Source organism: Chrysemys picta, chromosome 3 (assembly GCF_011386835.1).
Source record: "Chrysemys picta bellii isolate R12L10 chromosome 3, ASM1138683v2, whole genome shotgun sequence".
NCBI classification, from domain to species: Eukaryota; Metazoa; Chordata; order Testudines; family Emydidae; genus Chrysemys; species Chrysemys picta.
The window spans coordinates 66,705,327-66,729,940 of record NC_088793.1 but is presented as its reverse complement, the minus strand read 5'-3'; the positions used below and the strand labels follow the sequence as shown (position 1 = coordinate 66,729,940).

At 44.6% G+C, this 24,614-nt stretch overlaps 2 protein-coding genes across 3 annotated transcripts in view; one reads left to right on the top strand and one right to left on the bottom strand.

Moving 5' to 3' along the window:
* ME1 (malic enzyme 1) overlaps window positions 1-24,614 on the top strand; it is a 387,310-nt gene that overhangs the window by 5,615 nt on the left and 357,081 nt on the right. The window lies entirely within an intron of this gene.
* Window positions 19,133-21,689, bottom strand: LOC135982261 (uncharacterized). The gene is made up of 2 exons (XM_065588092.1): window positions 20,714-21,689; window positions 19,133-19,727 (listed from the first exon to the last, which is right to left on the bottom strand). The coding sequence occupies exons 1-2, from the start codon at window positions 21,288-21,290 to the stop codon at window positions 19,252-19,254; spliced, it is 1,053 nt and encodes a 350-aa protein (XP_065444164.1). The 5' UTR covers window positions 21,291-21,689; the 3' UTR covers window positions 19,133-19,251.

Sequence of the window (24,614 nt, the reverse complement as noted above, 5' to 3'; positions counted from 1 at the left end):
CCTGTCCACTATCCATTGACAGCAGGATATCATCCAACAGTGCTGCAAAATTGGTTTCTGTCCCATGCCCTAGCCTGGTTTGAGATTGTGCCAGGTCGAGGATATTTGCTTAATTTAGGTGAGTTTATAGTTGGCCTTTGGCTATTGTTAGGGCCCTAGGAAATTCACTGTCCATTTTGGTCAATTTCACAGTCATAGGATTTTAAAAATCATAAATGTCATGATTTCAGCTATTTAAATCCTAAATTTCACTGAGTTGTAATTGCACGGGTCCTAACCCAAAAAGGAGTTGTGGGGGGGGATCACAAGGTTATTGTAGGGGGGCAGCTGAGAGTGGTGGCTGCTGGCCGGCAGAGCCACCGCCAGCACCAGCGCAGAAGGTATTGCAGAAGGCATGGTAAGGTATTGCCACCCTTACTTCTCTACTGCTACCTGCAGAGCTTGACCCTCAGTCAGCAGCCAACGTACTCTGTCCATCCAACTCTGAAGGCAACAGTGCAGAAGTAAAGGGTGGCATAGTATGGTATTGCCACCCTTACTTCTGCACTGCTGCTTGTGGGGTGCTGCCTTCAGAGCTGGGCACTTAGCCAACAGCTGCAGCTCTCCAGCCACCCACGTCTGAAGGCAATGCAGAACTAAGGGTGGCAATACCGCAACCTCCCTAAAATAAATTTGTGACCCCCCTGCAACTCCCTTTTGGGTCAGGACCCCCAATTTGAGAAACACTGATCCTCCCCCATGAAATCTGTATAATATAGGGCAAAAGCACATAAAAGTCCACATTTCACAGGGGGAGACCAGATTTCACGTACGTGATGCGTTTTTCATGTCCATGAATTTGGTAGGGCCCTAGCTATTGTCTCTGAACCTGCTTTAACCTCCTCTGAGGTTTGATACTGATTGGTGGTTAACTAGAACTGTTGCCTCCAGTGTGGGTTTCTTCAGTGTTGGTCTGACTGTTGCAAGTTTGAAAAAGGAAGGGAAGATTTTTTTGGTTATTTTAGTAATGAGTGGCACCACTTGCTCACTCTCACCATAATTTCACATATCTATTATTCCACTTTTTTTCTTTAACTTAATGTAAATGAATTTCTTGAAGAATCTGGAATCCATATATATCTAGATCTTCAGTTCAGTTGGCCACAGGTTAGTAATGCCTGAAAATCAAATCACGTTTATTTAGATGCTTAAATATGGATTTAGGGACTTGCATTTGAAAATGTTCATCATTTTAGAAATTTAATAGGCACAGTTAATTAAATAAAGGAACCACTGTAATTGGAAACAATACCCATAAAGGTCACCATATGGGCTTGTCTTAAATATGTAGCTAACTTTTAAAATTCCATGGAATTGTAATACTGGGTATGCTCCAAGTACAATATATACTTTGTTTCACTGAGACTTGAAAAAGATCTCTGTGTATCTCTAAAGTTTGTCTCTTTCACCAACAGAAGTTGGTCCAGTAAAATATATTACCTCACCCCCTTGTCTCTCTACATTGTTTGGTATTCCAAAATGCTGTCTAAAACATTTTGCTATAGTGTCTCCTTTAATCAGGCTTCTAATTTTACCCTCTGTGGGATTGTTTTCACAGTAAAACTAGCAAGATATGTTACAACAATCTGCGTGCTATATCTTAGATCTTCAAATGCAGGAAGCTGTATCCGAGCAGCTTTTTCCTTTTTGTAAATAACTAATAAATATGACATTCTTGGAAATGGCAACAGGCTTAAGCAGCATAATTTTCAAGTCTAGTACACAGCAGTATCTTGTGTAGATGACATTTATTTCAGATGACTCTTTTTTCCCCAGTAGCTGTAAATTGTGTCTTCTCATAACGAGTTAAGTATATGATGGTACTCTACATAATTGTTTTTGCTAAGTATTAATATGTATATTGTCCGGAGTGGATAAAAATCAATGATTTTTTTTTAAATAAAAAAAATGGATTTTTTTACTTTAAATAGTTTTTTTTATAAAATGTTTTTTGTGGAAAAAACATATCTAAAGATATCTTTGAACTAGAATTAAAACTATCTCATAATGGAATAGGGATCACATATTCATGTAATGTTTAAGAAAAGTTTTGTAAATGAGTTTCAATAGTTCATGGATTAAGGATCCAATCTTATGGGGTTCCAGGGGCGTCTGTATAGATTGTTTAGGTTAATCTTTCTGTCTACCCAATGGGACTGAGTGCTCAGTCTAGAAGATACCATCAGAGATGCTTAGTTTTGCAGTTCTCAAACTGTGGATTTGTGTCTCCAGAGATAACATGCTTGTTATCAGCAAAAATGATTTAAAATAAATAATATATTTAAATCAGTTTGTCAGGTGTGCAAGATCAGATTTTCATAAATGTCAATGTAGAAATGCTTTTTGCTTAGAATTACTTGTACAATCTACCATAATTTTTTGTGAGTCATACATTTATCTTTATCATAACTATACATCTTATTCATTGAAACCTGAAGTGGTGATTACCTTTTTTGGGAAGAGGTGGAATTTGGTTATGCTCAAGAGAGCCTGCCTTCATGTACAATGTGCAGTGCTGCTGTAGCACTTTAGTGAAGATGCTACTATGGTGATAATAGAGCTTTTACCATTGTCATAGTTAATCCAGCTTCCTGAGAGGCGGTAGCATTGACGTGGCGCTGTCTACTTGGGGGTTAGCTCGTATAACTGTTGCGCAGAGGTATGGATTTTTCACATCCTATAGCAAAGTAGTTATGCTGATATAAGTCTGCAATGTAGACCTGCCCTAAGCAAAATTCTGTTCAATGCTTAGCTTAAGATCAGTGAAGGATTTGGTTCATGCTCTGCTCTTCACCTTAAGTATAAAAGAGGGATCCAAATATCACTAGCTCAGTTTTTAAATGAAATATTATGTTTGTGTGTATGCTTTGCAATCTCCAAGAATGAGAATTCAGCTACAGAATACATTTGGCAATATGTTCTTGGAAAAGAGCTCTGATTCTTTGATTTATAGTGTTTAAAAGTACCTTGCCAAATAGTGTATATGAATAAAAGCACTGGAAAGAAAAAACAGTCTGTCTCCAATTATCCGTGCTATACTGTAACAAAAAATGTCAGTGGTATTGATACTACATTCATACTTCTGTGATCTAATTTAGAATCAATATTAAATATACTGATCTATATCCATCCCTCACTCAGTGCAGTTATACCAGTAATGAAACTGGAGCATTAAATCTAACTTCATTTTCCTTGAAAATGATTTTCTCCTGTTTTACAATTATTTCAACTGAGAGTTTCACACTGGGCACTTACTGACCACAGAAGAATAAGGTTAACATTTAAAATTTTACCTCAGTCCAAATAATATGGAAAAGATGCCAAATATGTCAATGTTAATATTGTATAAATGTCTCTGCTAATGGCCTTTGTAAGTAAATAAAACGTTGTCACCTTGAGTGAAGAGGCAAAGGAACTGTTAAATGCTGTGCAAAGGAGGACACTTTGGAAGAGGAAATATTTGTTAATGAGCAAGAGGCCTTGATCAAGTTGCAAATGTGAAAATAAACATTTTTCCTGGAGAGGGATAGGGATGTGTTAGTATGCACTTACATGTATATGTGTCCTTTTTTAAAAAATCAGATATTTATGCATGTGTAAAAAGCAACAGAGGGTCCTGTGGCACCTTTAAGACTAACAGAAGTATTGGGAGCATAAGCTTTCGTGGGTAAGAACCTCACTTCTTCAGATGCATCTGAAGAAGTGAGGTTCTTACCCACGAAAGCTTATGCTCCCAATACTTCTGTTAGTCTTAAAGGTGCCACAGGACCCTCTGTTGCTTTTTACAGATTCAAACTAACACGGCTACCCCTCTAATACTTACGCATGTGTGTCGCTCATCTGCATTTGCAGGGTTATGCCTGCAAATTGACTCTCATTTCACTTTCCAAAACACACTCAACATCATATTTAGAAAAATAACATGGCCAAGCCTCATCCCCAAAAGACCAAGTGTCTAGAAATGGAGGAGAAGGAGGACCAAGAATGGGGAAGAGAAATATAGGGTAAGAAGAGAACAAAAAAAGGCCACAAAACCCAAACATTGTTATGAAGGAAGTGCATTTTAGAAGAAAAAATTAAGTGGATGAAAAATTATAGGAAGAAAACCAGTCTCAGGGAAAACATGGACATTGGAAGAGAATCCATCAAGATACAGAAGAAAAAGTCAAGCAAAAAATTAAGGGATTGCATTCTGAGTCTGTGATATAATGGTGTTTTGGCTGTTCCTAGTGGCAATAAAAATTAATCTGAAAATTATCCCATCTTTGGACAAAATAGAATTGACAATCTATCATCTAGCACTGTTGGAATATGCAAATACAAAAAAGTTAATGGGAATGTAAGCTAAAACAATTCATGTTGCCACTCCCAACTTAAAAATAAGTTTGGCCAAGAGTAGAATCAGATCCAGTTTTATAACGATTTAACTCCACTGATTTCATTGTGGATCTACTGATTTAGCCAGTCTCCATTCACATGGGTTCATTGTTTTTTAAGAAGATAGAGACAAAGTGGGTAAGGTAATATCTTTTATTGGACCAACTTTTGTTGGTGAAAGAGACCAGCTGCCCAGACCTAAAGAAGAGCTCCGAATAGCTCGACAGCTTATCTGTTTTATTGGACCAGTGTCTGTTGATGAAAGATATTACCTCACCTGCCTTGTCTCTCTCATATCCTGGGACCAATACAGCTTCAACAACATTTTTATGAAGAGAGATCTTTTTGCAATATCAGGAATGTCAAGTCAGGATTTCCCTGGAGTTCTCCTTTCTTAGTCCTTAATCAATGGGATTGGATGGTGAATCTTTACAAAAGAACTTTTCAGACTGTTTGTATGATATTTGAGTTTTAACAGGTTAAATAAAAGCTTGATTATCAGTAAGAAGCTGGAGGAAACTCTTTCTGTATTTTTAAAAAAACTTTGTAGCAATAAATTAAGACAAATATTCAGAACAACGTGCATCTGTTTTTTGTTACTGTAAGGTCAGATTGCGAACTGTTGTGCTTAAAACATGACTGATTTCATTTTTGTTTGTTAGAGACTGCCAAATGTGTATATTAAGTTGATAATATGACTTGAATTTAATGGTTAGTTCAACAAAACAAAAACAATTTGTACATGAAATAAAAATAAGATTTTATAGACTTCTAGGAGACAGTTTGGTTCATATTAGTTTTGTTGTGTAGCTCTAAATTAGGTCAATATTTTACACTTTTTACATAATGGAAATGTTTGGAACTAGGAACTAGCTGCAAGGAACTGAAGATCTTTTAGAATATTGGATTTTGATTAAAAGTACTGAATTACATAGATTATTGGTAATCAATTTTTACGGTCAGCAGGAAACATTATAATAATCTAGTCTGATCTCTTGCATAACACAGGACATTGAACCTCACCCAATAATTTTTTCATCAGAACCATAACTTCTGTTTGAGTTGGATCATAGCTTTTTAGAAAGACATCAAATCTAGATTTAAGGGCTTCAGGTAATGGAGAATCCACAACATCCCTAGGTAAGTTGTTCTAAGGATAATTCCCCTTAGTGTTAAAAATTGTACGTTATTTCTTGCCTGAATTTGCGTAGCTTCAGGTTCCAAACATTAGATCTTGTTATACCTTTTTTCCTAAATAAAGGAGACATTTACTATCAGAAATCTCTCCCCAATGACCTCTTAACTTTCTCTTGGATAAATGAAATAGATTGATCTTTTTAAGTCTCTCACTATAAGGCATTTAGAGAGACAAGGTGGGGTGAGGTAATATTTTTATTGGATCAACCTTGTCTCTCTCTTATTCTGGGACTGACGTGGCTACAAAAACGGTGCATACAAAGCATTTGTCATTTATAGTTTTGATAATGGTTTAAGTGTGGTACAATCTGTCAATACATACATAATGACTAATGTCAAAATCAAATATTTCACGATTTCAGAATTAAAAGTTAATTAAAACTTGCAAAATAGTGGATGTAAATATTTTATTATGGATCTGAAGTTTGTTTTAAGCTCTTGGTAAAATTCTTGGTAACTGAGATCATATAAGTTGGTAATGGAGGAGGACATGCATATTTTTTTTTTTTTCACCAATAAGGAAAACAAGATGCAGAGATATTTTCAACTAATACATATATATATTTAAAACAAACAAATCAAAACAAAAATACTAGTCTGTTTAGGCTGGCAGATAGCCTTCTTGGAATTCAAGTGTCATAAAAACTTAGGGATTTATTTGGGAGGGCCTTCTGCTTTTTTTTTTTTTTTTTTTGCTAATAGAGCCTGATCGCTAACAGAAAAGGAATCTCTCTCTCTCTCTAAACAAGTTGATAATATTGTAACGCCAACAGACCATGATCATCAGTGGGCAGGATTCAACCTAGCACTTCTGAAACTTAGTGTATGAGCCTCTACTGCAGGGTTGGGCAAACTATGGCCCAGGGGCCGCATCTGGCCCTTCAGATGTTTTCAGCCGGCCCTCAAGCTCCTGCCAGGGAGCGGGTTCGGGAGCTTGCTCCGTGCAGCTCCCAGAAGCAGCGGCACATCTCCCCTCAGGATCCTGTGTGTAGGGGCTGACAGGGGCTCCGCACGCTGCCCTTGCCCCAAGCACCTCCCCCGCAGCTCCCATTGGCCAGCCAACGGGGCGAATGGGAGCTGTAGGGGTGGTGCCTGTGGACGGAGCAGCGCGCAAAGCTGCCTGGCTGTGCCTCCGTGTAGGAGCCAGAGGGGGGACATGCTGCTGCTTCTGGAAGCTGCTTGAGGTAAGTGCTGCCCGGAGCCTGCGCCCCAACCCCTTACCCCAGCCCTGATCCTCCTCCTACCTTCTGAATCCCTCAGACCCACCCTCCTGCACCCCAGAGCTCTCACCCCTCGCTGGAGCCCTCACCCCCTCCTGCACCCCAACCTCCAATTTCATGAGCATTCATGGCCCACCATACAATTTCCATATCCAGATGTGGCCCTTGGGCCAAAAAGTTTGCCTACCCCGTTCTACTGCATGAGCTAAAAGCCACATGCTGCTTAGCCAAGGCTGTAGCAGACTCATCAATCTTTAGCTGGCCTAGGTGCCACTAGTGGGGGACAAAGTGCCACACCACGCAGCTGGGGTTATGGTATGATGCATCTGACCTCTACCTTCTGAAAGCATGAGAGAAACAGGGTCTTATCCAAGCCCGAGATTTTCTAAGTGCACTATTGCCATGCCATTGGCTGGTCTGCTTTTAAATTAAAGAATTTTGAAACTTAAACATAGATTTTGTAAACTTGTAGAAGGCAAAGATGAGGGAGAACTGGCATTGCTTCCCAACTAAGCCAGCCAGTTGCTTCTACTATGGTAACATAACAAACATCAACTTTTTATGCCCAAAGAGCTGTATAAAACAGGTTTCAATTTTTTAGGGGGCTTGGTGAACATTTTATGGGTTTGAACATGCACCAAGTGGGTTTTTTTGCATTGGAGTTCTGCCAAAACTTCAATTTTTCACCTGACACAAAATATCTCTGGGGTTTCCCCAAATCTTAGTTTTCCTGAAAGATTGTGAACCTCTTGCAGTAAGAAGTGCAAGCCAGAATTCAAATTACCTTAGAAAAGAATGGTAAGCTGATTTTCATTTTAAATTAGGGTTACCATATTTCAGCAAGCAAAAAAGAGGAGGGGAGGAGCCCCGCCCCTGTCCTGCCCTAGCCCCACCCCTGTCCCTCCCCCTTCCCCCCTCAGAACCCCCAACCCTCCCCCTGCTCCTTGTCCCCTAACTGCCCCCCAGGACTCCACCCCCTATTTATGTACAGGCGTGACTACCTGCCCTTTCCTGGTTACTATACGCGGCCAGTCCGCATCCACATCCAGTAGTTTAAAAAAAAAAAAATAAACTAATAATTTAAATTGGAATTTCATCCATTAATAAGTATTTATTATATAATTAAAACCATTCTATTGAAGGACAGATATTAAATAACACTAAATATGTTAATATTCAAAACAATATTAAAAATTTGAAAATTTAGAGCATGGAAACCAAAATAGCTAAAATTTAGTTTTGGCAAGATACACGGAATGGAAACTCCGGGATCTTTACCTGTCACTGAATATAGCCATCATACCAATAGTGGAATATAAAACAAGTCTACATATACTCTCCTTAAAATTTTTACTTCTGTCCATTCCCAATAATTGTAACAAATCATTATTCCCTTCACTCCACTTGCCACGCGCCCCAAGCACAAAACCAAAGAAGTGGATATTTTTACCTCCCGTTAAGTTTTTAATTTCTTCCTCTAACTCAAGATAATAAGCCACCTTCTCACTGTGGGCTTGTTCCAAACTTCCGGCATTATCCTCCCATTGCACTGTAACATCAACCACCACTGCTGTATCTCCTTTTATAAATATAATATCCGGCTTTCTTAACTCACCCTTACTATTTCTCAAATGGGGCTCTATTATTGCCTTCCACCCTAATTTACCAACCTTATCTACAACTGCAGACACTACTCTATTATGCCTTTTTATCCTAGCATTCTTAGTCTTATAACATTGTCCTGAGAGATGGGGAACAGTCTCCCGCACTTTACCGCACCATCTAGAAAGAGCATTCACACCTCCTCTTCCTCTTGCTAATGTCTCCCTAGTAGGATAAATATTTGCCCTAAGCTGCAATGCTGCGATATACACTGACGATTTAACTTTACTAGAGTTTCTAAAAATCGAATTACTAATTAAATCATTTTAAAAATATTTTATCCCTATTCCCTGACATCTCAGTTCCGACCATCTTAAAAATTCCTCTTCCCTCCATTTCTTGGGATGAGATGTTACTGCACTAAATAACAATATTTTATCCACAAGATTTTCTCCTGCATATAGATAAGATAGGTCCATCCAATCATCTCTCGAGACAATATGTCTCCTCCATTTACGAATTAACATATTTGGGATTTGCACACTAAATTTAGCGAGAGCTAAACCACCATCCCTACCTCTAGAATAAAATATCCCATCTGTGGTACACTGAGGTAAATGTAAAATCTCTTTAACTATTTTTCTAACTAACACATCAAGATCATCTAAAAGATTAAAAGGGGGTTCTATTAAAAGAAGATTATAAAATAGCTTCGGTAAGATGTATGTCTGTAAAATTAATATTTTTGGGGCCGGTTTTAATGGGGCCTTAATTAAATTCTCACTCCAATCTTTCAATTTTTCTTTAAGTACCGGTCCCCCTACACCTATCCAGGGATCTATTCTAGCTCCTAAATATTTTTCAAAATCCCCTGGTTGAACATATTCAATCTCCTCTGACCCTATCTGCCAATTATCCTTAGGATTAACTACATAGGTTTTATGTTTAGTTAAAATATGAAAGCCTTTCGTTTTCTTCACATTAACAGAGAGATTAGTATTTTTACAAAACTCCTCTAAGATACCCAAATTTTTGATCATTCCTTTATATGAGCTACTTAAAATTGCCACATCATCGGCAAAAGCCAATGACGTGACACTATTACCCTTAACATAAAAACCACTTCCTTCTACTTCTAATCTAGTTAAAAGGGGATCCATAGCAATATTAAACAAAATTGGGGACAACGGGTCACCCTGCTTGACCCCCCTCCTAATTAAAATAGACTCAGTAGCTTCATCACCCACCCATACCCTAGTTGTGCAATTATCATAAAGGTCCCTAATAATATCTATAAAATGTTCATCTATACCAAATCTTCTCAACCCGGCTATTATATGTCCGTGTCCCACAGAATCAAATGCTTTAGCCAGATCTACAAACACTATTGCAATTTCATTCCCATTTCGTTTAGCCCCTTTAATCAAATTATCTAATATAGCAATATTTTCCTCACACCCAGGGGCGGATATAAACCCTTTTTGTCTACTACATATCTTAACTGTTTCCACCAGTCTTTTTGCTAATATTTTGGTATAGATTCTAATCCAAACTGACCCAATTGTCAATGGTCTCCAAGATGTTAACTTCTTCATTTCCTCCTCATCTTGTGTCTTTGGTATTAAAATAGTTCTATTTTTCTTAAATTCATCTGGTACCTGTCTATTTAGAAACCATATATTAAAAATTTTTGTAAGTATTAAGGAGTCTAAATTAAAAATATCCCACAAATTGCTCACTTTTACTTTATCTGGGCCAGGAGCACTATCTTTTCTTATTTCTCTTAAAGCTATTCTAATCTAATCCACAGAGATCGGACTCATTAATATATCATTATCCGCATTCTCTGTGGATGATGGCCACCCTATCATATTACCATGTCCAATTGTTCCCAAAATATTTACATAGTATTCCTCAATTTCTTTCATAGGGATAGCACACTTAGCCTTATCTGGCTCTCCCATTATAATGCGAGTCAATCTTCTTCTATCCTTATCAAATAATTGTTGATAGAATTTATACTTAGCTTTCTTTGTAGCATATCTCCTACTTGCATTAAATTGCTTCCTTCTCCCCTCCTTTCTCATCTTCCCTTTTCCTTTATTCCTCAACTCTATTTGACTTTCATTTTTAGGGTCCTTTCCCTCTACTAATGAATAACATAATTTTTCCAACATTGCCCATCTGAGAGCTTTTGTTAAATCCTCCTTTAATAATCCTTCAATTTCCCCTAAACTATTTATTATTTCTCTTCCCTCCCTACTTTGTTTTCCCCGTTTACATATTTTCTCCACTAAATCCACTTCTGGATGTCCTTTTAGTGGGAAAATCCTCTCTCTTGGGGGCGGAATTTCTAATATATTTACTCTGTCCTCTACCTCAGTCACTTCCTCCCTATCTCCTGTTACCACTAACTTCTTCTTTGCTAATTCTCGTTTTTTATCTGATATTTGTTTATTCGTTTTGGTCCTCATCTCGCTCTCAATACATTTATTTATATTCCTTTTCCCAATATATTTCCTTTCCAACTGTATAAGCTGCGCAACCTCATCTTTGGTCCATATACGAGATCTAATCGATCCCTCTTTGATCTTACTTTTAGCAGCCATATCTTCTTTTCTTTGCTCATTCCTCACAGCAGGGTGTCTATGTCTACAGTGTTGGCTCAATCCAGATCTAGTATGAAAACCAAGCCCACAGACCGAGCACGTATGGCTCTTCATTGGGGTATCCGCCTTCTTGGGTATGCACTTGGGGTAGTGGCAAGCTATATTACGATATTGAGAAGATTTTCCACATTTACTACATACAACTCGTATGGCTTTACTTTTATGAACCACATTAATGTGTTTGGCCCATTTACCAAATGTTGGTAATATCTGGGGACATACTGGACAATTAAAACTATCAACGGGATACTCTAAATAAAAAACCCCATCCTTCCACGAACTACTTTCTAATATATTTATATTACTACCAGTACTGTTAAGATCCTTATTACGATCCCTATTAAAATCAGTACTTGGTCTAAAACTATTTAATAAACTAGACCCATTAACTAAATGAGCATTAAGATATCCCGATTCCCTAACATATGGATCATCAAATGTACTTAAATACTTAAAATCTGGATTAAAACTGTCCATAGTTAAATCATTAAAAGTGTCCCTTGTAAAAACCATCGGTAAGATAGATAAAATCTCCTCACCACGATCATCACAAACATTCTCCTCTACCTCCTCTCCATGCTCCACTGGGAGGACTTGATTCTCACTCTCATTCTCATGAGACTTCATTATAGTCCACACCATTTTATCCATTGGTCCAGCGACCCTGATCACACCCCTAATATATTTAACACTGTCGGCCGGGGCATCAAAGCCAACAGCGGGGGGCATTATTAACCCGGTCCAGCGCCAATCCGGTATAAAAATATAAATTACTTTTTTCCATAGCTAAAAGATTTACCCTTCTCAGGGGGAAACTAACCCTTTCCAGGGGGAAACTAACCCGTGCCTGGGGGAGGCTACCCTTACCAGGGGGAATCTAATCCTTATCAGGGGGAGTCAACCCGTACCTGGGGGAGGCTACCCTTACCAGGGGGGTATCCATGTGGCACCATATGGGGCTGCCCAACCCCGTCCCACACCCCACTGAATGTGGGATGTGGGTTCGTCCTCCGCAATCCGCCTGGCTATCCAAGCCAGTTACCGACTCTCACCACGAGGAGGTAGCGGTTGGACTTGCAATCCAGAGGCTTTCCTCAAAGAGGGGTCCCAAACAGCATAATGTCGAGCTCTAACGGGCGTGTGAGAAAAGGCTCAGATCTTGGTAGGGGTTGCCCCTATTGACCGGGCTCACGCCCACCCCCACCTCACCGATAACCCATTCTCTCACTACCCTCAGGCAATGTTTCCGTCCAAGCCCGACAGCTGAGAGGGTCCAGAGACGCATGGAGAGCCATTAAGAGAGCCTAAGCCTCCCTGCCTCTTGTCCCCTGACTGCCCCCTCCTGAGACCCTCCCCCCATCCTAACTGGCCCCCTAGGACTCTACCTCCTACCTGTACCCTGACTGCCCCAACCCTTATCCACACCCCCACCCCCAGACAGACCCCTGGGTCTCCCACACCCCATCCAACCACTCTCCACCCCCTGACAGCCCCCTCCCAGAACTCCCGACCCAGCTAAACCCCTCTCCTCCCTGTCCCCTGACTGCTCCGATCCCTCTCCCCACCCCTGCCAGCCCCCCCCCCCCAGAACTCCCAAACACCCCCCGCTCCTTGTCCCCTGACTGCCCCCTCCTGGGACCCCTGCTCCTAACTGCCCTCCAGAACCCCACCCCCTACCTAAGCCTCCCTGTTCCTTGTCCCCTGACTGCCCCCTCCTAAGACCCCCCCAAATGCCCCCCAGCACCCTACCCCTTACCTGTACCCTGACTGCCCAAAACCTTATCCACACCCTCACCCCCAGAAAGCCCCCCCCCAAACTCCCAACCCCCCCCGTCTCTTGACTGCCTCCTCCAGAACCTCCCTGCCCCTTCTCCGACCCCCTTGCTCCCTTGTTGTTGGCCTTCACCTAATGTCTCTGTGAGCTTGCTCAGGAACGGCCTGAGCCGTTCCTCCCGGCACGCTGGGGAGTGGGGGAGGAGCTCCAGACTGCGAATGCAGGGAGGGAGGGAGTGATCTCTGCTGCAGGGGAGAGGAGGAGGGGCTCTCTCTGGCTGTCAGAGACCCATGTAAGTGGCACCATCCGGCCGGCTGCCCTGTTAGCCGCGCACGCTCTGCATGGGGGGCGGGGGAAGAGTCCGGACATTTACAAATTCCCCCCGGATGCTATTTTTAGCTCAAAAAGCCGGACATGTCTGGGGAATCCGGACGAATGGTAACCCTATTTAAATACTTTTTTTTTTTTAAAATAGTAAGTAGGAGCCAAGGACATTGCCTACCTCATACTGAGATATTCAAACATTATCTTGTTACAGATACCCTTAATTATTTGTGTTGGAAAGTAAGATGGAAATATTTTATAAGAAAAGAATTAAACCAACATAGCAAAAAGGGTGCTGTGAGATGGTCTACTTATAACCTACTTACCTAATTTAGTGCCTCAAGGATTTTTAACATGAATTCTTGTTACATCTAGGCACCCTAATCTCAAGAAGCCCTACAAGGGTTTGGTTGGGAATATTGCAGTAAAATTTAATCTAAGCAGATGCTGAGGGCATACACTGAGATTTAATTGGAAAACAATTTTGGATTATAATTAGGGTGACCAGATGTCCCGTTTTAAAGGGACAGTCCTGCATTTAAGCCCTCCTGCAGGTGTCCCAACTTTTTCTTAAAAACAGGCAAATTGTCCCGTATTTTCGGTCCCCCGCACCCCTGCATCATCAGTACTGGCGGGTACTGCTGCTGCTGGCCGGATAACTGCTTACCAGCTGCCTGCTGACCCACCAGCAGTGAGTGTGGGGGTCCAGTGGCCGACGATGCGGGTGAGTGTGCAAGGCTGGTGGCAGGGCAAAGCTGCAATGTGTGGGAGCGGCCACTCCCCCTGCTGGTACCTCAGCACAGTCCCTGCAGCACGCTAGCTCTCGGCCAGCAGGGCCCCGTCCCCCACCCCGTTTCTGGTTGGCACTGGCTGCGCTCTGTGAGCTGCAGTGACTGGTGAGTGCGGGCAGGCGCCAAGCAGCATCCAGCTACGTGTCACCTCTGCTGCCCACCTATCGACCTTTTACGTGCTCCCTCTCTCAATGTCCTCTCCCTGCTTTGCCCCTTCACCCCCCAAACCGCACTTCTCCTCCATATCCCCCTAGGTGGGGCATGTCTCGCTCCCAGCGCTGTGTGGCAAACCAGCCCTGGTCGGAGTGCTCAGCTCACCAACAGTCTGGCTGGCAGGTTCCTTCCTTCCCCCATTGCCTCTGGCTGGGCTGGCACCCTGGGAAAGCCCAAGACCCTCCAGCCCAGGGCGCTGGCCAGGAGGAGCCAAGCCCCACGCAGCACTGGCATGGGGAAGCCTCTCTGCCCCTCAGCTAAGCTCTGGAATGGAGGGCGGGGGGGGGGGGGGAGGGAAGTGATTTCCAGCCTGTTCATGCCCCGACCCTGCAGAGTCCACAGCAGCCCCCCAGGCAAGGGCTTAGCACCCTCTTCACCTGCCCCCCCCCCCGGTCCTGCTCCCAGGAGCACGGGGCTGCTCCGTCTCCTAGGCACCTTTTCCTGCTGAGCCATCTCTCTGGCTGGGTTCGCTGAAGCCCCTGCAGTCAGGTCCCCTGGGCCCTGGTGCACAATGCATCCTAAAGGGCTTAACCCCTTCCTGCCCACGCTGTAGCCAGGGGACAGGAGGCAGCTGGGTTATGTCGGTGGCCAGCAGCAGCCTGGAGGTTGCTAGCTACCTTTTGACACTGCGGGCAGGAAGGGACAAGCTTCTTTCAGCCACAGGGAAGCGGGGCGGGAGCGGGGGGGAAGAGATGAGCTCTGCAAAGCCATGAGCCAGGTCATCCCTTCCCCCCACTCCCCTGCAGCTGGAAGGAGCTCCCATCCCTTCCCTTCTGTACAGTGCCAAAAGGGTGCTGCGTGCCACGTTCTGTTGTGAACTCTACCAGAAATCTGCGGAGAGGGCATGTGACCCCCGCATCCCTCCCCCCACGTGTTGCCTCGGGAAGATGCGGTGCCAGGTACCAGGAGAGGCAGGTCTGTCCTGGGGGCCTAGCCAGGTATGGAGTGTGAAGAGCGCCGGACAGGGAGGGTCAGATTGGTCAGTCTCTTCCTCCTGCCCCATATGTGAGATATCTTTTGCACTAGCTTATGGTTCTTGTATTTTTTTTTCACATTAGCGCATATATTCTAGGGATATATAGCTAACTCACATTACAACAAGGCATAAGAAAATTTGAATTTAGGGCATATCTACATGTGAGAGAGAGCTCTCCCATCTGCATAATAAAGTCACCTCTGTGAACTCCAGAAGACCTTCTTCCGCCGACATAGTGCTGTGCACACAAGTGCTTATGTTGGCATAATTTATGTCACTCATGGGGGTGGTTTTTTCACCCTGAGTGATGTAAGTTATGCCAACATAGGCTGTAGTGTAGACATAGTCTGAATATGCAAAGAATACAGTTTGCAGACATTGAATAGTGATAGTATATTGTATTGCAAATTCAAGCCATGACAATGGACAGCTGGAGCTGAAACAATACTTAAAAATTAAAGTTTATATTATTATTATGGAGGACTTGTGGCACCTTAGAGACTAACAAATTTATTAGAGCATAAGCTTTCGTGAAACCTTTCATTATTATTATGGTATGGGTTTTCCATTTTCATGAGGTACATAGGTAGAGGCCTATTTTATATTTACTTCCACAGTACAAAATTTGACCTAATCCTACAAACACTTTCCTACCATGAGAGTACTTGCAGTAGTAAATTTAAGCATGTATGTGTTTGCAGGATCGAGGCCTAAGTGGATATCTAGAAACATATATTTGGATTCTCTGTATCTATGGAAAAATCATTTTAAATACATTAAATCTGTATTAAAATTAAAGTTTTTAGTTAAAAGTGAAATATTTTGTTAGCTGAAATATGGATTAAATTAAAACTATTGCCTGTATAGATACAAGATTTCTAGTGTCATTTTTAATTTGTTGGATTTCTTGTGTAGATTGGTACAACTCAAAAATCTCAGTGTACAAGTTGTACAAAATATAAAGCTGACAAGACAGGTTATGTGGACTATCAAAGTACAAACATTTGTGATTAGTTAGCCTCAACCATATTCTCTAAAGAACTTTAATCAGCAAATCTTAACCGGAGTCAGTACTGCTTGCCGAAAATGAAACTGCTGTTGTCATGAAATCCAACCAAATTTTACTTCCTGCCTAAAGGCTAAAGTATTATACAAGTTTTATTGGACAGTGCTTTACTGCATGAACTTTTAAATGTTTCTGGAGGGTTTTTTTGTTTTTTGTTTTTTTGAGAATGGGACTTGGAGAAGTCTCCAAAAGAAAAAAAATTAAAAGGTAAATTACAACCAGTATGGTTTAAAAATTCATATAGAAAATGAGATCAGTAAAAGTGATATAAAGAATAATAAGTAGTTTACATTATTCTATCTAGCCAAAAAAATTAATTTACCTAGGCTGAGTTCTTCTATATATAGTAACATTTTCTTTGTGCATGTTACAGGGTGCAGCTTTTCATTCTGGGAACAGGTAGTTGCTCTTAAACACCAACAATTCATAACTTTCAAAGAAAATAAAGCTCTATTCACATCTTAATGTGGCTCTAGAGTCCTTCAGTGAGTATAGGGAATCAGTAGAATCTAATTCTACCAGAAATATAGTTATCTTCAAGTTCTGTAGAATCACACTGAATAATGTCTTAGAAACTAGCAATGTCTTAGGCCTTGTCTACACTACGAGAGTAGTTCGATTTTACTTGCATCGAATTTTTGTAATCGATATTGCAAAGTCGAACGTGTGTGTCCACACTAAGGACAGTAATTCGACTTTGTGCGTCCACACTAACGGTGAAAGCGTCGACATTCGAAGCGGTGCGCTGTGGTCAGCTATCCCACAGTTCCCGCAGTCCCCTCTGCCCATTGGAATTCTGGGTGTAGCCGGCAATGCCTTCTGGGTAACAAAATGTGTCGAGGGTGCTTTTGGGTAACTGTCGTCATCCGTCCATCACTCCCGCCCTCCCTCCCTGAAAGCGCCGTCGGGAAATCATTTCGCGCACTTTTCCAGTCATTGACAGCGCGGATGCCACAGCACTGCGAGCATGGAGCACGCTGCGACCATCGCTGCAGTTGTGGCCTCTCTCAACGCCTCGCAGCTTATCATACAGGTTTCCCTGAGGCAGATGCAGAAAAGTCAGGCGAGGAGGCTACGGCACCGCGGTGATGTCCTGAAGTCTGAGAGTAGCACGGACCTGTCAGAAAGCAGGGGACCCAGCGCCAAGGACATCGCGGTGGCAATGGGTCATATTGATGCCGTGGAACGGCGATTCTGGGCACGGGAAACAAGCACTGAGTGGTGGGACCGCATAGTGCTGCAGGTCTGGGATGAATCCCAGTGGCTGCGAAACTTTCGCATGCGGAAGGGAACTTTCCTTGAACTTTGTGAGTTGCTGTCCCCTGCCCTGAAGCGCAGTGACACCCGGTTGCGAGCTGCACTGAGTGTACAGAAGCGAGTGGCCATAGCCCTCTGGAAGCTTGCAACGCCAGACAGCTACTGGTCAGTCGCGAACCAGTTTGGGGTGGGCAAATCTGGGGTGGGCAAATCTATCGTGGGGGTTGTTGTGATGCAAGTAGCGAAGGCAATCGTTGATGTACTGCTGCCAAAGGTAGTGACCCTGGGAAACGTGGAGGCGATCATAGATGGCTTCGCAGCGATGGGATTCCCAAACTGCGGTGGGGCCATAGATGGAACTCACATCCCTATCCTGGCACCGGACCACCAGGCCAGCCAGTACATTAACCGAAAGGGCTACTTTTCCATGGTGCTGCAAGCACTGGTGGACCACAGGGGACGTTTTACCAACATCTACGTGGGATGGCCGGGCAAGGTTCATGACGCTCGTGTTTTCAGGAACTCTGGTCTGTTTAGAAGGCTGCAACAAGGTATTTACTTCCCGGACCACAAAATAACTGTTGGGGATGTGGAGATGCCTATAGTCATCCTCGGGGACCCAGCCTACCCGCTAATGCCCTGGCTCATGAAGCCCTATACTGGCGCCCTGGACACTGAAAAAGAACTCTTCAACTACCGGCTGAGCAAGTGCAGAATGGTGGTGGAGTATGCTTTTGGCCGTCTCAAGGGGAGATGGAGAAGCTTACTGACTCGCTGTGATCTCAGCGAAACCAATATCCCCATTGTTATAGCAGCTTGCTGTGTGCTCCACAATCTCTGTGAGAGCAAGGGGGAGACCTTTATGGCGGGGTGGGAGGTTGAGGAAAATAGCCTGGCTGCTGATTACTCACAGCCAGACAGCCGGGCGATTAGAAGAGACCAGCGGGAAGCGCTGTGCATCCGGGAGGCTTTGAAAGCAAAGTTCCTGAGTGAGCAGGGTAACCTGTGACTTTAAAGTTTGTGTACTGAGAAGCTAAACCTGCCCCCGTTTCTTTACCCAGGTAATGTTGACTATCCTATCCAGTTACATACCCCCTTCACCCCCCTTCCAACACACGTTTCGAAATAAAAATAGTTCAACTTTGTTAAAGCACACCGTTTTCTTTAATACTGTTTTTGCGGGAATTTTTTAAAACTGGGACGCAGACTGTGGTGCGGAGCGGGTGTAGTGTAGTGACGCGAATGCAGCTTCTAAACTCAAGGATTGACAGGCTCCGCTGCGGTGGGATGGTTGTTTCAACGGAGCCTGTCACCCCTCCTGATCGGGACTGTGTGTATGGGGGGGTCTATGTGACTTTGTGGCAGGGGGAGGACGGTTACAGATCCCCTGCTGTGTGGCTCTGTGTTCCTGCCTAAGGACCGCCGCTTAAGATCTGTAACTGCCCTCCCCTGCCACAAAGTCACAGAGCAACCCACCCCCCACCACATAACATGAAAACAACCTCCCAGACTAACCAGGGTAACTAGTCACTGCATCACTGCACTGTGTATGTGCCCTGCTGCTGTGCCTGCCCCCGACTATGTACCCTGCCAAAGGTGACTGTCCTGTCCAATTACCAACCTCCTCCAAAAGAACATGATTGAAACAGTAGTTTACAGAAACGTATTTTTTATTATCAACTACACATGGCATTGGGAGGTGAAACTTGGACGGGGGCTTGTGTCAGGCGGGAAGGAAAGAACTTTTCAAATTTTGGGAAATGAGAGCCTTCTGCTACTAGAGCTCTCTGCAGGGGTGGAGTGAGACTTAGCAGGGACTCTGCCGCCTCTCCTTCTTTGCACTTTGGGTGAGGTGGGTATGGGACTTGGTGGCAGGGGAGGGCGGTAAGAGATGGACTGCAGCGGGGCTCTGTCCTCCTGCCTCCGTTCCTGCAGAACATCCACAAGGCGCCGGAGCGTGTCCGTTTGCTCCCTCAGTAGTCCAAGCAGCGTTTGAGTCGCCTGCTGGTCTTCCTGCCGCCACCTCTCCTCCCGATCCATGTTGGCTTGGTGCATTCGGGTCAAGTTCTCCCGCCACTGGGTCTGCTGTGCTGCCTGGGCTTGGGAACAGGCCATAAGCTCAGAGAACATGTCCTCCCGTGTCCTCCTCTTCCTACGCCTAATCCGTGCTAGCCTCTGGGAGTGTGATTCCAGGCTAGGTTGTGAGACAGTCGCAGATGGGGCTGTGGAAATGGGAAAAAGGGAGTGAATTCCTCAGAAAGAAAAATGTAGTTGTGAACAAAGAACGTAGTCTTTCTCTGTGAACAAGACCATGCACAGCACCTATCACATGCGCACTCAGCACAAGGTTGAATTTTCGGCCTTCGCATTCAGTGCCTGGGGTCTTGCACAGCACATTTGAGAAGCGGGGCAGCACAACGGAATTTCTGTTGCAGGCAGACATGGTAAGCCGTACGCTTGTGGCAGTTTAAAACTTTTAGATTACCACTGGCCTCATTTCACATTTAAAGCTATGTCAGTTCCTGCAGCCAGCAATCCAGCAAGCGGGAACTCTGCCCCTGTCCCACCCCCTCGCGGCTGTCCCCGGGAACGATCCCTTTCGGCTGCCCCTCTCCCGCCTCCACCGCGTGGCTACAAACCAGCGGTTACAGTTCTGTCAAGGAACGGGAAAGCAGTCCCAACACTAACATTCCCCTACCTAATTAAAAGCAGGTCACCATGGGCGACATCACCCTGATGAGGATCTCTGAGAGCGACAGACAGAGAATGCTCCGGGAAAGCCTCCAAAGACCAGGGCCGTATGCCGCCCTGCTATGCAGAGCAATGATTCCCGAGTACGTGATAGTCTCGTGGCGCGTCGTACTTCGGAGGACCCAATAAGGCCGCTCTCCCCAGGAACCTCATGCAACGGCTTTCAAGTTACCTCCAGGAGAGCTTCATCGAGATATCCCAGGAGGATTACTGCTCTATCCCCGGACATATAGACCGCATTTTACTGTAGCTGCAGTAGCAGGGAATAAACAGTAGAGCGGCTTGTGCAGGACAATCACTGAAAACCGGACATTGCTAGATTTTTTTTCAAAACTTGCACTGCCCATGACTAAACCGTTAAGCGCATAGGGCACACTAATCATGAACAACCCATTCTTTTAATTTTTAATATTCCTGTTTTGTTAAAAATAAATGTTTAGATGTTTACAACACTTACTGGCTGATCCTTCACCAGATTCTGTGTCCGGGGTAACGGCTGGGGACGCTTCGTAGGGGATCTCTGTAAGGGTGATGAAGAGATCCTGGCTGTCGGGGAAATCAACGTTGTGAGCGCTGCCGACTGCCTCGCCCTCCTCATCTCCTTCCTCATCTTCCCCGTCCCCTAACATGTCGGAGGAACCGGCCGTGGACACTATCCCATCCTCAGAGTCCACGGTCACTGGTGGGGTAGTGGTGGCGGCCGCACCGAGGATGGAATGCAGTGCCTCGTAGAAACGGGATGTCTGGGGATGGGATCCGGAGCGTCCGTTTGCCTCTTTAGTCTTCTGGTAGCCTTGTCTCAGCTCCTTGATTTTCACGCGGCACTGCGTTGCATCCCGGCTGTATCCTCTCTCTGCCATGTCTTTAGAGATCTTCTCGTAGATCTTTGCATTCCGTCTTTTGGATCGCAGCTCGGAAAGCACGGACTCATCGCCCCACACAGCGATGAGATCCAAGACTTCCCGATCAGTCCATGCTGGGGCCCTCTTTCTATTCACAGACTGCACGACCATCACTGCTGGAGAGCTCTGCATCGTTGCCAGTGCTGCTGTGCTCGCCACAATGTCCAGACAGGAAATGAGATTCAAACTGGCCAGACAGGAAAAGGAATTCCAATTCAAATTTTCCCGGGGCTTTTCCTGTGTGGCTGGTCAGAGCATCCGAGCTCGCACTGCTGTCCAGAGCGTCAACAGAGTGGTGCACTGTGGGATAGCTCCCGGAGCTATTAGCGTCGATTTCCATCCACACCTAGCCTAATTCGACATGGCCATGTCGAATTTGGCGCTACTCCCCTCGTCGGGGAGGAGTACAGAAGTCGAATTAAAGAGACCTCTATGTCGAACTAAATAGCATCGCAGTGTGGACGGGTGCAGGGTTAATTCGATGTAACGGCGCTAACTTCGACATAAACGCCTAGTGTAGACCAGGCCTTAGAAACTACCAGCCTTTTGTAAGTCTATTCTATTTTTTTTTCCAGCCTGACTGAAAAATTGGCTTCTTTGGAAAAGAAATCTTCCATAGTTTTCCCCACAAGTATTTTCAAAACTATTCTGTTCCTCTTTGACTGATGGTCCCTTTTGTATTCCACTGAGGGTTATGCATAGGGCCCTACCAAATTCACGGCCATGAAAAACGCATCACAGACCATGAAATTTGGTCTTTTATGTGTTTTTATCCTATAATATATAGATTTCACAGGGGAGACCAGCATTTCTCAAATTGCGGGGTCCTGAGCCAAAAGGGAGCTGCAGGGGGGTTGCAAGGTGATTTTAGGGGGGTCATGGTATTGCCACCCTTACTTCTATGCTGCCTTCAGAAAATGGCCAGAGAATTGCAGCTGTTGGCTGGGAGACCACCTCTGAAAGCAGTGCCCTGCCAGCAGCAGCGCAGAAGTAAGGGTGGCAATACCATACTATGCCACTCTTACTTCTGTGCTGCTGCCTTCAGAGCTGGGTGACCGGAGACTGGCAGCTGCTGACTGAGGGCCCAGTTCTGCAGGCAGCAGCACAGAAGTACGGGTGGCAATACCATACCCCATGCCATCCTTCTGCCTTGGTGCTGGCAGTGGCTCTGTTTTCAGAGCTGGCTCCTGGCCAGCAGCTGCCGCTCTCCAGCTGCCCAGCTCTGAAGGTAGTGCCGCCACAACCCCTCCCACAATAACCTTGCAACTCTCTCCCCTACAACCCCTTTTTGGGTCAGGACCCCTACAATTATAACACAGTGAAATTTCAGATTTAAATAGCTGAAATCATGACATTTACTATTTTTAAAATCCTATGACTGTGAAATTGACCAAAATGGACTGTGAATTTGATAGGGCCCTAGTTATGTGCATGCAACATGTGCCCGGAGCCAGAGCTTTCAAAAGTAGTACTGTTCGGCGGTCCATGCATGTGCCCTGCACCATCTCATGGTTTCACCCAAGGCAATAAAGGGCACGGTGGGCCACTGGATCTCCAGTTCCTTCTCACGGTTGCAAGGTCCAAGTCGGAGCATCTAATGTCCTCTTGTCCTTGTGATGCACTTTCCAAAATGTTTTGAAGAAAAAACTGTATGTTACTGTTATTAGTTAAGATTTATTGTTTTTGTTCTACAATTTCTAGTTTAAATTGTTCCTTAAAAAAAAAAAAAGATTAGGATTTGGGCTGCTGCTTTGGTAGTGTTTCCCACCAAACATTTCCCTTCCCCTTTCCCTCCCCTCCCCCCGTACCCTGACCTGGGTACTGGATTATGCCAAAGACGCCAAGGTTCAAAATCTGTGCTTCCTGTTCCTGTTTGTTTTCCATCAGCAATGAGCACCAGCTCTGTTTCTATTGCTTGGGGGAATCCCACATCATGTCCAGGTGCAGTAGCTGTCTCTCCTTCCTTGCCTGTAGTTGAGAAAACCAGGCTCTCTTCCTCAAGAAGCACCCAAGCTTCAGATTCTAGCCAGGGAACCCCCCTGCCCTGTACATCAGCCTGAGCAGGCGAAGAGCATGCCCCCTACTGTGGAGACTTCATTGGGTTCTGCCAGTACCAGTGCTAAGGACCCCACACCGGGGCCTAGCCACAAGCTAAGGAAGCATGCTCAAAAGCATGGCAGTAAGTCTTCCTCTAAGTCTAAGACTTGGCACCATCCACGAATTCTGGACATGAAGGAATCACCCATTCCAAGACTCATGAGAGTGACAAAAGGCTACACCGCTCGCTTGATCCATCGCTACTGATCACAGATCCTGTTACTCCGCCTACTTCAGCTCCACTGGCGTCTTTTGAACAGTCTGTCACCAGACAGATGCCGTTACCGATACTGGTCCCTCCAGCGGAATGGATACCATTGACCCCTAGAAGACTCTGATGTGCTCCAGGTCCCCCCGAGTTGTTTGCATTAGAATGGCATGAGGCCTGATCCAGTCAACCGCTCGCAGGGCTCCTTCCCTGCTATGTTCCTGCCACCTCCTGTTCTGTCAGCTCCGTCTGCACTGCTATTTGTGGAGGTCTTTGACTCTCTGATTTGGACGATACGGATGTCTGACACGGTCCACCGCTCCCTTTCAAGAAGCACGATTACCACAAGGCTCCAACAGCAGTTCTCCACATTATCTTACTTGCAGAGCTAGTATCTGGCACCCTGGTCACAGGCTACACAACAGCAGGGTCAACTGGGTTGGCCATATTTGAACTCATGGCCCCAGTATTCACCCTCTGAACAGTTTGGGGGGATTCCTCTGCGTTGCCACCACAACTCTTGTTAGGTAGACATTCCAAAATAGCATTGGACGATGAACCAGTCAGCCTAGCTCCAATGGTACCAGTGAATCCGGAGAGGCATTCCTCATCATCTCCAGATGTGGCAGTCTCATCAACCCCCTTGTCTCCGGACAACTATTGCCATTTCCAGGAACTGCTGCAGAGAATAGCCAGTGCTCTCGAGATCTCATAAGTAGTAGTATAGGACAGTCAACACCAGCTACTTGACATCTTGCACACATCAGTACTGGTGAGTGTGGCCCTACCAATCAACAACGCCACCCTACAACTGGCACACACTGTATGGCACACTCCAGCCACATGAACATGCACTCCAAAAGGGGCTGAAATGAGGTGCTATGTCCCCCCCACAATGGGTCATGATTTCTATTCTCTCACCTTCCACCCAACTCACTGGTCATCCAAGCAACACCACCTCTGCTTCACCCCCTCTGACACAGAGGACAAGAGACTAGGCAGAAAGGTCTTCTCGTTGGCGGGACTCCAATTCCATATCTCCAGCTACTTAGCCCTGGTGGCCAAGTATGACTTTATCAGCTATGAACGGATGGTCAGTTTGTCGATAAACTACTCTGCAAGACCACAACCAATTCCAGGCGTTTTTCCAG